The sequence below is a fragment of the Hemitrygon akajei genome, chromosome 5 (genome assembly GCF_048418815.1).
Source record: "Hemitrygon akajei chromosome 5, sHemAka1.3, whole genome shotgun sequence".
NCBI classification, from domain to species: Eukaryota; Metazoa; Chordata; class Chondrichthyes; order Myliobatiformes; family Dasyatidae; genus Hemitrygon; species Hemitrygon akajei.
The window spans coordinates 175,019,239-175,036,429 of NC_133128.1; the positions used below are offsets into that span (position 1 = coordinate 175,019,239).

At 38.4% G+C, this 17,191-nt stretch overlaps 1 protein-coding gene across 8 annotated transcripts in view; it reads right to left on the reverse strand.

Annotated features, from left to right (window-relative positions):
- tlk1a (tousled-like kinase 1a) overlaps window positions 1–17,191 on the reverse strand; it is a 137,491-nt gene that overhangs the window by 26,232 nt on the left and 94,068 nt on the right. For all 8 annotated transcript variants that reach the window (XM_073047286.1, XM_073047285.1, XM_073047284.1 and 5 more), the window contains one exon: window positions 15,798–15,879. In XM_073047286.1, the coding sequence (XP_072903387.1) occupies window positions 15,798–15,879 (82 nt within the window). The remainder of the gene's footprint in view (window positions 1–15,797; window positions 15,880–17,191) is intronic.

Sequence of the window (17,191 nt, forward strand, 5' to 3'; positions counted from 1 at the left end):
CAGCCACATTGGTCAACAGTATGGATACTTCAGAAGAAATTTATGTGATCAGAAGTTTGTCAGAAAGGGGTCAAAGGACATTTTGGGTAAAGAAAAATAATTGAACATGTCAGGAAGAAAGATCAAACAGAAATCGAGGGAAAGATGTTAATTTGCAACAAGGAAATGAAGAATGCCTTATCTTTTTTTTTTATTGATTTTTTAAATAAATTTTCTACAACACTACAAATAAAAAAACCAAACCAAAATAAAAAAAATTAATACAGTGCAAAAATAAACATACAATATAATACAAAAAAGATAATTGAGAAAGCACCCAAATTGAAGTCATGTAAAGTTAGTATCCTCCCCAAGCCCCACAACAAAAAAAGACTCCAGACCAACCACAACATAATATAGAGAATATAAATCAGGACATTCAAACCCCCAAAACTGTAAATACACTTGAAAACAGAAGACACTTTATGCACTACTAAAGGCACTTTATGCCTACTACCAAAAAAAAGCTGAAAGGGACTGAAAAAAAAACCTTAATTAAGAGGAAGGTTATGAAAGTACTCAATAAAAGGTCCCCAGACCTTATGAAACTTTATATCCGAATTAAGAAATGAATAATGAATTTTTTCACGGTCTAAACAGGACATAATATCATTAAGCCATTGAGCATGCGTGGGCGGGGCAACATCTCTCCATCTAAGGAGGATAAGACGTCTAGCCAGGAGAGAAGCAAAAGATAATATTCGACACTTAGTCGAACTCAAACGTATATCTGTCTCACCCCAAAAAACCAAACAGAGCAATTAAAGGGTTAGGTTCTAAGTAGTGATTCAGAATACAGGATAAAGTTATAAAAACATCTTTCCAAAATTTCTCTAAACTAGGACAAGACCAATACATATGAATAAAAGAAGCCTTGCCCCTTTTGCATTTATCACAAAGAGGACTAATATTAGGGTAAAATTGAGATGATTTAGACATATGGGCTCTATGAACAATCTTAAACTGTAAAAGGCAATGGCGAGCACAAAGAGGTTGAATTAACCGATTTAAGGATCGAGTCCCAAATCTCATCAGATAAAGAGATGTTTAAATCATGCTCCCAAGCCATTCTAATTTTTTCCACAGGGGCACGCCGTAAAAATGCTAATTTATCACGAATAAATGATATTAAACCTTTACTCAGTGGATTAATAGAAATAAATAAATCCATAACATTTTTCTTGGGCATTTCAGGAAAGTTAGGAATTAAAGGATTAATAAAGTGTCTAATTTGGAGATATCTTTAAAAAATGGGCATTAGGCAGATTGAACTTAGCAGAGAGCTGTTGAAAAGATGCGAAACGATTGTCGATAAAAAGATCTTCAAAATGTCTAATGCCCTTCCTATACCAATCATAGAATGTTGAATCATACATAGTAGGTAAAAAAAAAGTGATTATGTAAGATAGGACTAGAAAGGGAAAAACCATAAAAACCATAAAATTTCCTAAACTGAGCTCATATTCGCAAAGTGTGTCTGACAAGAGGATTAACAATTAGCCTAGACAAACTACTAGGGAGTGCAGAGCCAAGAAGTGCAGAAATAGATAGATCTTTAGTGGAATTCAACTCCATTGCCACCCAATTAGGGCACTCGGGTTGGCTATGAAAAAAAGACCAAAAGGTAGTGCAACGTATGTTAGCTGCCCAATAATATAAACGAAAATTAGGTAAGGCCACGCCACCCTCTTTTTTAGATTTTTGAAGATAAACTTTATTAATTCTAGAACGCTTATTCTTCCACAGATATGACAAAATAATAGAGTCTAAGGAATCAAAAAAGGCTTTAGGAATAAAAATTGGGATAGATTGAAATAAATATAAAAATTTAGGGAGAACATACATTTTAACAACATTAATACGACCTACCAAGGACATAGATAGAGGTGACCATTGTGACAGACTCTGTTTTGTAGTATATAAAAGATTGGCAAAATTTTCACGAAAAAGATAATTAAACTTCCTTGTAACTGTAATCCCAAGGTAAGTAAATTGATTATGGACTACTTTAAAAGGGAGGTCACGAAATGCTAATTCTTGTGCTTCTTTATTAATTGGGAAAAGTTCACTCTTATGTAAATTAAGTTTATAGCCAGAAAACTGGCTAAACTGATCAAGAAGTGAAAACATTGGAGGTAAGGATGTGGACGGATATGAAAGAAAAAGTAATAAATCACCAGCATAAAGAGAAACTTTATGCTCAACACCCCCCCCCCCCCCCCCCCCCAGATCCCGGTCAGTTCAGGACAGCTTCGGAATGCTATTGCCAGAGGTTCTATAGCCAATTCAAAGAGAAAGGGACTTAAAGGGCATCCTTGACGGGTGCCACAGGTATGAAGTTAAATAACTGGGATTGCTGAAAATTAGTCAAAACAGAGGCGGTAGGACACAGATACAGCAATTTGATCCAAGAGATAAAACTTTGAACAAAGTCAAATTTTTCTAAAACTGCAAAGAGGTAGTTCCACTCTATACGATCAAATGCTTTCTCCGCATCAAGAGAAATAACGCATTCAGGAATCCCAGTTGAAGGTGAATATAAAATGTTAAATAAACGCCGAATGTTAAAAAAAAGGAAGACGGTTTTTAATAAAACCAGTTGGATCATCAGAAATAATAGAGGGAATAACAGTTTCTAATCTATGAGCCAAAACTTTGGCCAAGATTTTAACATCAACATTAAGCAAAGAAACTGGCCTGTACGAGGAACACTGTTGGGTCTTTACCCTTTTTTAATAAAAGAATAATAGATACCTCATTAAAAGAGGGTGGCAATTTACCATAATTAAACAAGTCAGATAGTACTGAGAGTAACTGAGGAGAAAAGAAGTGAAGAGAATGATTTATAAGATTCTACGGGGAACCCATCAGGTCCAGGAGATTTTCCTGAAGACAATGCAGAAATTGCAAAAGATATTTCTTCTGATGATATAGGCTCATTAAGTTTGGCTTTAAAATCAGATGAAAGCAAAGGAATATTCAGATTATTTAAGAAAAGATCAACAGAAATATTCTCATTCAGAGATTCAGAGGAATAAAGCCGAGAGTAAAAATTTTTAAATACGTCATTGATTTCTAAGTGATCCGATGTAAAATCCCCATTCTCCTTCCGGATCTTTGTAATATGTTGTTTAGCTTTAGAACGCCTCAGCTGATTAACTAGAAATTTACCAGATTTGTCACCATGAATATAAAAGCGACTCTTACTTTCAAGAAGTTGGCGTTCAACAGGTTGAGTAGACAAAAGATTAAATTTAGTTTGAAGTTCTACACGCTTCTTGTATAATTCAGGATTCTTAGTTTGAGCATACAATTGATCTAATTCTTTAATCTGATTAATTAGGTCTAATCGATCTATATGGGACTTTCTATTAAGATTTGCTGTATAAGAGATTATTTAACCCCTCAAATATGCTTTCATGGCATCCCAATCTGGGATGACATTTCAGATGATGTATTGGTGTTAAAATAAAAAGTTATCTGATCCTTAATAAATTTTTGAAAATCATCATCCGATAATAAAGTCGAGTTAAAACGCCAGTGTTTATTCCTCTGAGGGAGACCAGGAAAGTTTAAAGACAAAGTAATTGGGGCATGATCAGAAATCAGTATACTCTGATAATCACAAGAATAGACAAATGGAATAAGTTGATTATCAAGTAAAAAAATAGTCAATTCTAGTAAAGGTATGGTGAACATGTGAAAAAGAATAATCTCTCTCAGTAGGATGAAGGAAACGCCATATAACTGAGACGCCATAATTAGAAAGAAAAGAGTGAATAGCTAAAGCAGATTTAGTAGGTGATCTAGTAACAGAGGACGATCGATCCAAATTAGGATCTAACCAACAATTAAAGTCGCCACCCAGTATAAGAGAATATGAATTTAAATCTGGTAGTGAAGAGAAAAAACGTTCAAAAAAATTAACATCATCAAAACTGGGAGCATACAGGTTTGCTAGTACAACTTTATTATACAATTTACCAGAAACGATAATAAAACTGCCATTTGTATCAGATATCTTATTATGGAGTTCAAAAGGAATATTTGAATTAATAAGGATGGAAACCCCCCCTAGCTTTGGCGGCAAAGGATGAATGAAAATGCTGACCCGCCCACTTTGACAAAAGCCGAGAATTATCAAAACTACGAATATGAATTTCTTGAAGGAAAGCAATGTCAGCTTTGAGTTGTTTAATATGAGAGAAAACCTTCCTTCTTTTAACAGGATGATTCAATCCCTTTACATTCCAGCTCACAAATTTAAGTGTATTAATCATTATCAATTGTTAGTGCATAGAAGGTAGTAGGCATATATAAAAAAAATCAAACAGTACAATAACAGTCTGGGAGCAAAAATGTAAACATAAATCAGTAGAATCAGGACAGAGGCATGTCCTGAATAACAAGGGAAAACAAAAAAAATTGAGTAGTGTTGGAACTGGAGAATCCACCCCACCCTCGCAACCCAAAACTAGACGGCTACCCAAAAAAGCAGCTAGCTCTACAAAAAATATTAACCCAAAAATGACTTCCAGTTCCTTATCGTTAACAAAGGTTCCATATATAATATAGCAAATAATAGCTAATTTATGCACTAGAGAGCAAAATTACAAATAGGAACAACTTCAACAGAAAAGGTATAAACCTTAATACAAAAAAATCAGAAAAGAAAACTAAAACTAACCCAGCCGCGAGAAACTATGAAAGATTGAAAGAAAAATTTTTTTTTTTTTAAAGGGGGGGAAGGGGGAAATTATAAATTAAAGAGAGTACTTATCAGCCATTTACAGAAAAAAAGCAAATCTTCTGCTATAAATCAACCAACAGGGAGGCCTTCAATAAAAAACTCTAAGCCTCCAAAACAAATTAAGATCAATTGTAGTTCACTATAGATAAAGTTATACAGAAGTAAAATAAATTACACAGGTAAAATCTAAAAGTCCACAGGGAAACATTAAACTTAAATCATCTATTTAGGAAGAACGCACCAAGTCCAGGGAGAGATTAACAAGAGCCCTTAGAATCTCAATAGTTAATGTCTGAATTATTCAAGTAAAGTCTGAGTTTGGAAAAAAGAACTTTACTTCAAAAAGTACTTATCAACCATTTTAGAAGGTTAGACCGGTTCCGAAGAAGACAAGATGGCTGGAAGATTTCCAACAAACAACTCAGCCTCCTTCACTGATTTAAACCACTTATATTCTCCAGTAGGAAGCGTAATTCGAAGATAAGCTGGATTTCAAAGAGAAGGCCTGAATCCACGATCAAAAAGCACTTTCATTACACCTTTAAACTCAGCACGCATCTTCAGAACCTGGGGGGCATAATCTTCCTCAAAACGAATGTTCATATTTTGAAAAGCAAAAGTACCTCTGCGGCGTGCCTCCATAATCAAACGGTTTTTCACCTGGTATCGATGAAAGCATAAAATAACTGGCCGTGGACGGGAACCCAAAATTGCGCGAGGAACATAAATCCTGTGAGCCCTTTCTAGCTCAGGTGGAGTCGGAAGAAATTCTTTCCCAAAAATCTCACAGAGAAAAGAGGAGAAAAATTCAACGTAAGAACCCTTTTCGGTGGCCTCCGGCAAACCAAGAACTCGTAGATTGCAACGTCTGCTCCGATTTTCAAGATCCACCATTTTGGAAGTAAATTTACAGTTCTTCTCCGCTAGTTTGGAGCAGAAAGTTTCAAGATGTTGAACACGGTGTTCTAAATCTTCAGAAGTTAGGTTGATGCGAGATAAATGTTCAGCATGGTCATCCACTCTGGCATTAATCTGATCCAATTTTGAATCCAGCTGGTTGATAGAAGTTCTAAATTCAGTTTTAATATCCATTAAAGTATCTTGTCGATGTTGTTCCAAAATAGCGAGAATCTCAGCCGACAGAGCCATGGAAGTTTCTTTTTTCCCGATTTTAGTACCTTTTGTAGCCTTTATGAGATAGATGTATTCACAGGCAGGTAAAAGAGAACTAATAAAATAACAAAGTAAGGTTTAAAAAGGGAGACATATAGTGCAAAGATAGGAAGTATAACGGAGCAAAAGTTTGGAGCAACTAAACAATCGCCATCTTACCGGAAGTCTTCATTACCTTAGAAATAAAAAAAAGTCCACACCTCACTTGCACTTTGGAGGTGGAGGCAGCAGAAGCAGGTTTTTAAAGAGATGATTGCCAATATAGAAAATAATACAGCAATTTATCTTTCTTTTACAGGACAATTTTGGAATAGTGAGCAATTCTAATGCGAAAGAAACCAATTCAAAATAATTTGATGAACTTTAGCATAATTTCAGAACAGGTAACAACTAAGTGCCAAACATCTACAATCCTTAAACTGATGGGCTGATTAACAGGGGACATAATAGAGAAGATCACTGTGAAAGAAAATTTTTTTCAGCAATGTTATTTAGTCTTTAGTATTGTGTAGTATTTGTTCTTCATCCAGATATTTGACTTGATTGCCCGTCCTTTCCCCTTGAAATATCACTATTTTGTCATTTAATCTCTTGGCTTCTGCCCTATAAAAGACCTCCTGCTCTTTTCTCCTTCCCCGGTGCAGGATGCGTAGAAGCACTTACAGGCTTTCCCTGGCACAATCCCTGGGACTATGTTGATCACTGATGCAAACTGACATTTTACTGTATGTTTTGATGTACATGGGATCAAAAAACTAATCTCCAATATTTTTCTGCAGTAGATTTGAAGATTGTACAATTTGGATCAATATTTCCAACTTCCATTGTTAATATTCATTCCTGAAGTTATGAAACAAATTACACAAGTTATTAATTAATTCTGACATTTCTCATACACAGTTCAAAACTATTTTTAATCTGAATAAACAATTCAATATTCATCACTTCTGATTTTGAATAATTGCTCGAATACCAGCATACCTGACCTAATGCAATTGTTGATTAGTTTAAATTGGTATCAAACTCAGCACAGACCTGACCAAACAACAGAGCCTCCCAGAATTTCCCATCCTTTATTGCAGAGGAACTAGATGATAGCAAGTGGGAGAGTCTTGATCTGCGTAGATTCAGGATAATATGTTGTCTGTACATCCTGCCTTTACAGATGATATAGCATCCCCAATACATGCTGCCCTTAGGATGGTTATGGTGGGGAAGAACTGGTCACCCACCTCTTTACAGACTTTGGATTTGCATGGAGGGTGTAGAGTTGAATGCAAGGATGTGTCCTGGTTTATGCTGGGCAGCTGTAGAGGACTCTGATCTATGGGCTGTTCCCAGGGAGTCAGACCCACACACACCAAGACAGATATCAAGTGCTGCTAGAGCATCACCAACTCAGCCAAAAATGCCTTCTGGCCTGCCTGAAACTTCTTGTTCTTGCACAAGATGCCTGTAAGGGAAAACTGCAGACTGACAGAGTTCAGGCTGCAGGAGTATCTGCTAAAGGGATGCACTGAAACTTGGTGCAGCCAATGATAAGTCTCTGTGGGCAAGGACCACAGTCAAGGCTCATTCTGGTACCGCAGAGTTTGGGTGAGAAAGCCTCTTGAACAATGGAAAAGTGCATATTACCCCAGGGAACCACACGAGTGCTGTATTTGCTTATTTATTTTTTAAAAGTTTACACTAATGAATGTAACAACCATGAAGGTGAAAGTTTTTTTTGCACGATTTTCTTTAGTTGTTTTTTCTTAAATTTAAAAAAGGCATCAAGGCCAGCAAAGACATTGTGGGCTAAAGGTGCTATGCTGTACTTGTGAAATATTTCACATTTAACTCATGGACCGAACGAAGTCCCATCGTTGCATCTTGTGAGAGTAAAACAAAAAAATATATTTTCTGGACCATCTCCAATGTCTTTAAATTCTTCCAATAATCTGGCATCAGAATTTATACTAGTAGAGGCCAGGCCAATGTTTTATAAGTGTTGTGCTCTTGAAAGTGTTGTACGAGCACAAGTTCCCAACTTTTATACTCAATACTTCCACTGATCAAGTTTTGCAATGAACTTCATTTGACATGTCTTCATGTTTTACTGGCCTGATCTATTTAATTCCAACTACAAACTATCGCTATCCTCTTTGCAGTTCATATCACTGTCAAATCTTGGTGCATTTGCAAACTTAAGAATTGTGGCTTGTTACAAACTTAAGTCCAGTTCATTAATATTGATTACAAAGGCTACAGAGTGAATTTATGAAGAATACCACCGTTTAACTTCCTCGAGTTAAAAAAAAATTCACCATGATCCGGAGAAATTCAAATCAAAAGCCTTTTCCATACAAGTTCACTAAAATTCTGAGACCTTCAATGAATTCCTCATTAACGTTAAATCAATTATACTTACAGTGACAATGACAATGTTAATAGATCTCTCATACCAATTCCACAATGAGGGTATATTGACAACAAAGTCAGAGCCTCTGCGATGCTTCTTTTGACCACTTGGGGCATAGTGTTTATTCTGAGCCTGGTGCTATATAATTTTCAAAGATGCTAATTCTCTTATGCTTCCTCATGTACTATGCTTCTTATGTCTAATATTTCACACTCTTGCTCCTTAACACGACATCATATGAAGCTAGCTGGAAAGTATTCATTAAAACCTTAGTTATATCCTTTTCTTCCATGCGCAAGTTCTGTTCACATTTCTTGAAATAATTCATTTTCTTTGTTAGCCCTTACTAAGCATTTACAAAAATATTCTTTGATTTCACTGCCAATAAATTTTCATACTGTCTTATTCTACAACCTTTATGCTCAAGGTTTTCTGCTGCATTAAACACTTGGTGTTTCACACAGGCTTCAATTCTGCAGTAGGCTTTCTCTGAACAGCTCTGCTGCACTAATTTTGGTAAAAAGTAATTACAGTCAGCCCTCCTTATCCGCCAGTTCCGCATGCGCGGATTCAACCAACTGCAGATCGGGAAAACCCATAAGTTCTCTCTCCAGCACTTGTTGTTTGAGCGTGTACAGACTTCTTTTTCTTGTCATTATTCCCTAAACAATGCAGTATAACAACTATTTACATTGTATTAGGTATTGTAAGTAATCTAGAGATGATGTAAAGTATACAGGAGGATGTGTGTCAGTTACTGCAGATAGGGAATCGAAAAAAAAACAGAAGTTCTCCAAGTCAAAACAGGTACATCCAGTATTATTTAGCATCAGTTAGTCAAACATTTGTCTTAGTATATATTTTACCTTTCTATGCATACAAAACACTGAAGAAACGTATGTATTTCAATAATTAAACCACTGCGTTGCTTAGTAATAATTGTAGCTTTCATTGGGGCAGGGCCTTCACATGCTCCATTATTCTCACTTTATCCCGACTGTAGCCTAATGCTTTTCCAATGACCGATGGCGTTTCACCTCTTTCCGATCGCTTTATTATTTCCACTATATTTTTAATCATGATCGTTTTCTGGAACAGAAATACTGTGGGCGGCGGGTCCCGAGCTCCGCCGGGTCCTAAAGTCCACCGCTCTGAGCAGGTTAAATAAGCTCCGGAGCTCTGCTGGGTTCTAAAGCCCACCAACTTGAGCATCCACGTATTTTGGTATCCCTGGGGGGTCCCGGAACCAATCCCCCGTGGATAAGGAGGACCGACTGTATAAGGCCTCTGCTTCTTTTAGGCCCTCACAGAGATATGACACCTACTGGCCTCATACAGGCGTTCAATTTCCTTTACTTAAGATTGAGAACCAATTTCAGATTGGACCACATTATCATTTTCAAAAATTCAAAGCTCTGAGGCAACTGACTCATTAGATTCCCCAAACACTTTCTATCAAGTCAGGAATCAAGAACTCTCACACTTAACTGCATTAGTGCAATTCCAACAAAGCATCATCAAACTGGGCAAAACAACCGGCTTATTTGGCCTCCCATCCTCCATGTATTTTATTTCCAGTGATGGTCTATGGTTACAGCCTAAACAATGTACAAGAGGCATTGCAGAAAACCAAGACAGCACTTACTTTACCACCTATCATTCTAGATAAGGAAAATAAAACTGCCATGTCCTAAAGATTCATCTAAAAGCCACACATCACCACCACTTGAAAATACATTACCATTCCTCTGTCATTACTATAACACAAAATTGTTCACCATTCCACTGCAGTAGCTATCTTATTGAGGATAATACTGACGCGTCCAATTGGTCACAACAGATGAATAAAAGTTCACAGCATCAACAATCCAGGACATTTATATATCCCATCAGGAAACAATCTATTGATAGATCAATTGATCATTAAAGTGACCTTCTTTAATGGTTATTCTAGTCTCCCTGTGCTGCCTTTGAAGTGGAGGAGGCTGCAGATACTCCTGGAGAATCTCAGTAAATTCTGGGCTGAGACCACCCTGCTTTGGCTGCTATCATTTCACAAACTGCAGCCACTAGGGCCGGGCAGCAGGCAACAGCAGGAAAGTGGCAATAAGAGGAACGTTGCTGTCCCGAGAGCAGGTCTGCACTGCACAATCACTTCCACATCCAGGAAACGGAGAAAAGATTGCTGGCACGTCAGTGACTTGATACAAAGCTCTTTTTGACTAATGGTACTCAAAACCACCATTACAGACTTCTGTCTCATCAGTAGTTCAACTCCACTTGCGCAAGCTGGTGAAAACTGCTGCAGTGGTTAGACACCAGACTCAAAAGAAAAGGTCCATGCAAGGTTCTGTGCAAGTCTGAAACTGTGCTGACATTTCACAGACTTTCTGGCAGGCATGCCAATGCATTAAAAGCCTCACCACATATTTTCTTTAGGCATCCATGGTAGAATACTCCATTAAAGTCATCATCTGAAATTTGTCATCTCAGAGTTCATGGTACAGTCATTTTAACTGACCTTTCCATGGCCTGGATGCAGTCAACTCATGCTAGTGACTAATGTATGAATCCCACCTTCAGTTAACCTCTAGGTGCCCTTAATCTGAGTTCTCAACTGAGCAACAGATCAAATGATAAGGTACTTCCATTATTCTCTTGCTGGTCAGCTGCTTCTGGCCATCTGAAAGGAGAAAGGCACGAAGGTAGGGCTATGATAAAATTGTGAAGATAGGGCAAGTAGATGGGTGCAGTGAAGGCAGAGAATTGAGAGAACAAGATAACAGGTGCAGGCTTACATCAAGAAACAGACAAAATACTGGAGGAATTCAGCAGCCCGGGGAGCATCTATGGGAAAGAAAAAAATTATAGTCGGCTTTTTGGGCTGAGACCCTTCATCAGGACTGGAAAAAAGAATGAGTCAGAGTAAGAGAGTGGGGCGAGGGGAGGAAGAATCACAAGGTGACAGGTGAAACTGGAAGGGGTGAAGAGTTGGCAGGTTGATTGGTTAAAGAGATACAGGGCTGGAGAAGGGGAACGTGATAGAAGATGACTGGCCATGGAAGAAAGAAAAGGGAGAGGAACACCAGAGGGAAGCAATAGGTAGATAAGGAGATAAGGTGAGAGGGGGAAATGGGGAATGATTTGGGGGGGTGGGTGGGAAGGAGGCACTATCAGAAGTTCAAGAAATCAATATTCATGCCATCAGGTTGGAGGCTACCCAGACAGAATACAAGGTGTTGCTCCTCCAACTCGAGTGTGGCCTCATCGCAACAGTACAGGCAGACATGGACTGACATGTCAGAATAGGAATGGGAAGTGGAATTAAAATGGGTGGCCACTGGGAGATCCTGCTTTTTCTGGCGGATGGAGCTAGGTGCTTCCAATCTACATTGGGCCTCACCCATTATACAGGAGGCCACACCTGAAGCACTGGATACAATAGATGACCCTAACAAAATCACAGGTGAATTGCTGCCTCACCTGGAAGGATTGTTTGAGCCCTGAATGGTAGTGAGGGAGGAGGTATGAAGGGTCTTAGCCCAAAACATTAACTGTAGTCTTTTCCAAAGTTGCTGCCTGGCCTGCTGAGTCCCTCCAGCAGTTTGTGTGTGTTGCTTGGATTTCCAGCATCTGCAGATTTTCTCTTGTTTGTGATCAGGATTATACCATATACAGGTTGTAGAAAGGAGAGATATTTGTGTATTGTGTGGGAAATTGATTGCAATGAGCTTTGGTTTAAAACAGAATGGGCAGTGTTGCTGTCAGCCATGGCTTAAAAAAAAGAAAAATGGCTTGAAGTGCCTCTTTCAGTGTGATTCCTGAGTGATGGAAGTGTATTGTTGATAATGGCAAAGCAGGTAATACAACTGACCGGCAGAGGGGGTGGGGTGGCCCTGTTGGTGAGGAATGATATTCAGTCCCTTGCGAGGGGGCATATAGAATCTGGGGATGTAGAGTCAGTATGGATAGAACTGAGAAATTCTAAGGGTAGAAAGACCCTAATGGGAGTTATCTACAGGCCCCTAACCAGCAGTCTGGATGTAGGGTGTAAGTTGAATGAAGAGTTAAAATTGGCATGTCGCAAAGGTAATGATACAGTTGTCATGGGGGATTTCAACATGCAGGTAGACTGGGAGAATCAGAATGGTTATGGACCCCAAGAAAGGGAATTTGTGGAGTGCCTCCGAGATGGATTCTTAGAACAGCTTGTACTGAAGCCTACCAGGGAGAAGGCAATTCTAGATTTAGTGTTGTGCAATGAACCGGATTTGATCAGGGACCTCGAGGTAAAGGAACCATTAGGAGGTAGTGACCATAATATGCTATGTTTTAACCTACAATTTGAGAAGGAGAAGGGAAAATCGTATGTGTCAGTATTACAGTTGAACAAAGGGAACTATGGAGCTATGAGGGAGGAGCTGGCCAAAGTTCAATGGAACAATACCCTAGCAGGGAAAACAGTGGAACAAAAATGGTAGGTATTTCTGGGAATAATGCAGAAGGTGCAGGATCGGTTCATTCCAAAGAGGAAGAAAGATCCTAACGGGTAAGGGGCGGCCGTGGCTGACTAGGGAAGTAAAGGGCAGTATAAAAATAAAAGAGAAGATAAAATAACATAGCAAAGATGAGCGGGAAACTGGAGGACTGGGAAGCTTTTAAAGAGCAACAGAAGATAACAAAAAAGGCAATAAGCCAAGAAAAAATGAGGTATGAAGGTAAACTAGCCAAGAATATAAAGGAGGATAGTAAAAGCTTCTTTAGGTATGTGAATAGCAAAAAAATAATTAAGACCAAAATTGGGCCATTGAAGACAGAAACGGGTGAATTTATTATGGGGAACAAGGAAATGGCAGATGAGTTGAACAGGTACTTTGGATCTGTCTTCACTAGGGAAGACACAAACAATCTCCTGGATGTAATAGTGGCCAAAGGAACTAGGGTAAAGGATGAACTGAAGGAAATTTATATTAGGCAAGAAACGGTGTTGGATAGACTGTTGAGTCTGAAGGCTGATAAGTCTCCGGGACCTGATGGTCTGCATCCCAGGGTACTTAAAGAGGTGGCTCTAGAAATCGTGGACGCATTGGTAATCATTTTCCAATGTTCTATAGATTCAGGAACAGTTCCTGCTGATTGGAGGATGGCTAATGTTGTCCCACTTTTCAAGAAAGGAGGGAGAGAGAAAACAGGAAATTATAGACCGGTTAGCCTGACGTCAGTGATGGGCAAGATGCTGGAGTCAATCATAAAAGAGGAAATTACGACACATTTGGATAGCAGTAGAAGGATCAGTCCGAGTCAGCATGGATTTATGAAGGGAAAATCATGCTTGACTAATCTTCTGGAGTTTTTTGAGGATGTAACTATGAAAATGGACAAGGAAGAGCCAGTGGATGTAGTGTACCTGGACTTTCAGAAAGCCTTTGATAAAGTCCCACATAGGAGATTAGTGGGCAAAATTAGGGCACATGGTATTGGGGGCAGAGCACTGACATGGATTGAAAATTGGCTGGCTGACAGGAAACAAAGAGTAGTGATTAACGGGTCCCTTTCGGAATGGCAGGCTGTGACCAGTGGGGTACCATAAGGTTCAGTGCTGGGACCGCAGCTGTTTACAATATACATTAATGATTTAGATGAAAGGATTAAAAGTAACATTAGCAAATTTGCTGATGACACAAAACTGGGTGGCAGTGTGAAATGTCAGGAGGATGTTATGAGAATGCAGGGTGACTTGGACAGGTTGGGTGAGTGGGCAAATGTATGGCAGATGTTGTTTAATGTGGATAAATGTGAGGTTATCCACTTTGGTGGCAAGAACAGGAAGGCAGCTTACTATCTAAATGGAGTCAAGTTAGGAAAAGGGGAAGTACAACGAGATTTAGGTGGTCTTGTAAATCAGTCAATGAAAGCAAACATGCAGGTACAGCAGGCAGTGAAGAAAGCTAATGGCATGCTGGCTTTTATAACAAGAGGAATTGAGTATAGGAGTAAAGAGGTCCTTCTGCAGCTGTACAGGGCCCTGGTGAGACCCCACCTGGGGTATTGTGTGCAGTTTTGGTCTCCAAATTTCAGGAAGGACATTCTTGCTATTGAGGGAGTGCAGCGTAGGTTCACAAGGTTAATTCCCGGAATGGCGGGACTGTCATATGTTGAAAGATTGGAGCAACTGGGCTTGTATACACTGGAATTTAGAAGGATGAGAGGGGATCTGATTGAAACATATAAGATTATTAAGGGATTGGACACACTGGAGGCAGGAAGCATGTTCCCGCTGATGGGTGAGTCCAGAACAAGAGGGCACAGTTTAAGAATAAGGGGTAGGCCATCTAGAACAGAGATGCGGAAAAACATTTTCACCCAGAGAGTGGTGGATATGTGGAATGCTCTGCCCCAGAAGGCAGTGGAGGCCAAGTCTCTGGATGCATTCAAGAAAGAGTTAGATAGAGCTCTTATAGATAGCGGGGTCAAGGGATATGGGGAGAGGGCAGGAACGGGGTACAGATTGTGTATGATCAGCCATGATCACAGTGAATGGCAGTGCTGGCTAGAAGGGCCGAATGGCCTACTCCTGCACCTACTGTCTATTGATGAAAATGGAAAAAGTATTCACAAACCTTGAACGAACATACAGAGTCATTAAATCTCTTGCTATATGTCAGTCAGGTCCTTGGAGGTAACCCAATTTACCACTGCCTCAAACTGCCACTCAACTACCTGTACAATGACTTCCTGTGGGAACAGGATCTCCCTCCTCTCCAGATCATTTACAAAAGCCACTGTGAATAATCAGTGAATCCCCTTTTGTCTAAGATCAGCCACGTTTTGATGTAAGTTCCAAATAGTTACGGCACCATCCACCACTAATTGCTGCTACAAGTCAACTTTTAGGAAGTGAACGTATTGCAATGATCAGTATGAGTTAACTTGAACTGTAGCCAACTAGTTGCAAAGCAGTAACAGCATAGTTGGTTACAGAGTTCATGATAATCAAAACTAAAGCACTAATTTTACATACTTTACAGTTTGCCCAGGGTAAAATGGGATCAATTATGCCCAAAATAATTTTCTGTTATTTATACAAACATTCCCTCTAAGTAATACACCTTCTGGTCATGTTGTGAACAGGATGCCAAGAAAATGCTTCAGAACATGCAGAAAGGTTCAAATGTTACAAAACTTAAAAGGTACAAGTTAAAAACAAAAGGTAAAATGACTTTGAAATCAAACTATTTGCAATAGTTAATTAACAAGGAATGACAAAGTTTGAACCATGAATGTTGAAGGTTCGTACTTTACTCAATCTAATAAATGTACATGCACACTTCACAAGGTCACATTATGCATTATGAACAGTTTGCTCAGCTGCTACAATAGAGAACCTACCATCTCTAAAACTCAAGTCATGTGATTTTGCAACTCAAAGCATACCTTATATACTTCACTGAAGCCTCCTCTTCCAAGTAGATGTAGCAATAAATATCTATCATTCAATGTGGGGTGATCTTTGAATCTAAAAATAAATAATTTTAGTCTATATGAACATTGTGAAATCAGCCAAGTTTTCTGTACTTAACCTTTATTTGTATTGTGTTAAATGTGAACATGATCAAAATATCTATCTTGGAAACTTGACACTAAATATTGAAATGCCCATCACTAGGAGATCTTAAAATGGAATCACTTAAAATCATCAAATTCAAAAAAATTGGGTAGGTTTTTGTTACTATGAAGGAGGAGGAAAAGTTCAATATTGGAGAATTAACAATAAAATTAATGACGTCAATATGCAAGCAGTTCAAACAAAGGAATTAAAACTGGGTTGAATGACTAGAAGACAAAGGAGAGAATTATTTATAGTATCTTTATCAGAGAGGTAAAGAAACAATTTTAGACCAACAACAGTCAGGAATTGTAGCCAGGAGCAAATGTAAAGGCACAACTGGAGACCTTTTCTGTGGAAAATTTGAACAATTCTTGTATTTAAGCTCTAAAATTGAACTGGAAAACATTGATAAAAGATAGGGAATGGAATTTCTTCCATTCAAGATTTTCTATCTTCATTTAACCAAGGAGAAAAAAAACCTCTAGTGTTTATATTTTAAAGCTATATTCAGTTATTAAATCTAAGTTCTGATAAGCATCAGCTACACCAGGTAACAGCTTATGATGTAAAGACATGGCTGGTTGTTGTTAAGGTGGAAAAAGAGTCACTACTTGAAACTGAAAAGACGTTTTAATACCTTTGCAATCAGAAACAAATACAAATTGCAAACCAGAGCATTCCATTTTAGAGTTACTATAATTTTTGCCAAAAGGCAAAGACCAGAGTAGTAGGTCTTGGATATGGGGGTGGGGAGAAGAAGAGTATGAAGAGGGCAATGAGATAAAGTCTGGATGCCCTGAAACAGGGATGACATTGAGAAAGTGATCCCAGAGAATCAAAAAGTGTAGAATAATGCCGCTCGCCTTTTTATATTTATATCATGGCCATCTGTGTCATAATGGGAAAAATTATAGAGGGGAACTGAAGGGATTATCAAGTCAGAACAGCAATCTGAACTGGGATGAATGAACGTAATGGATTTTCATTCTTTGCTTGCAAATCAGCAGTTAAAAATCAAGCTTAAGTAACTGTTCTGTCTGGCGAATAATTGCAAAGATCTTAAATTATATAACCAAATTGATCTGATATGCAGTCTACCATTTTAAAGAATCAAAATGTTTATACTACAAAAATAAACACAAGAAATGAATTTCAAATCATCAGAAATTCCTAGTGAAAGTGTAATGAGAGTGGATGCTTTGGAAATACAAATTGAAGT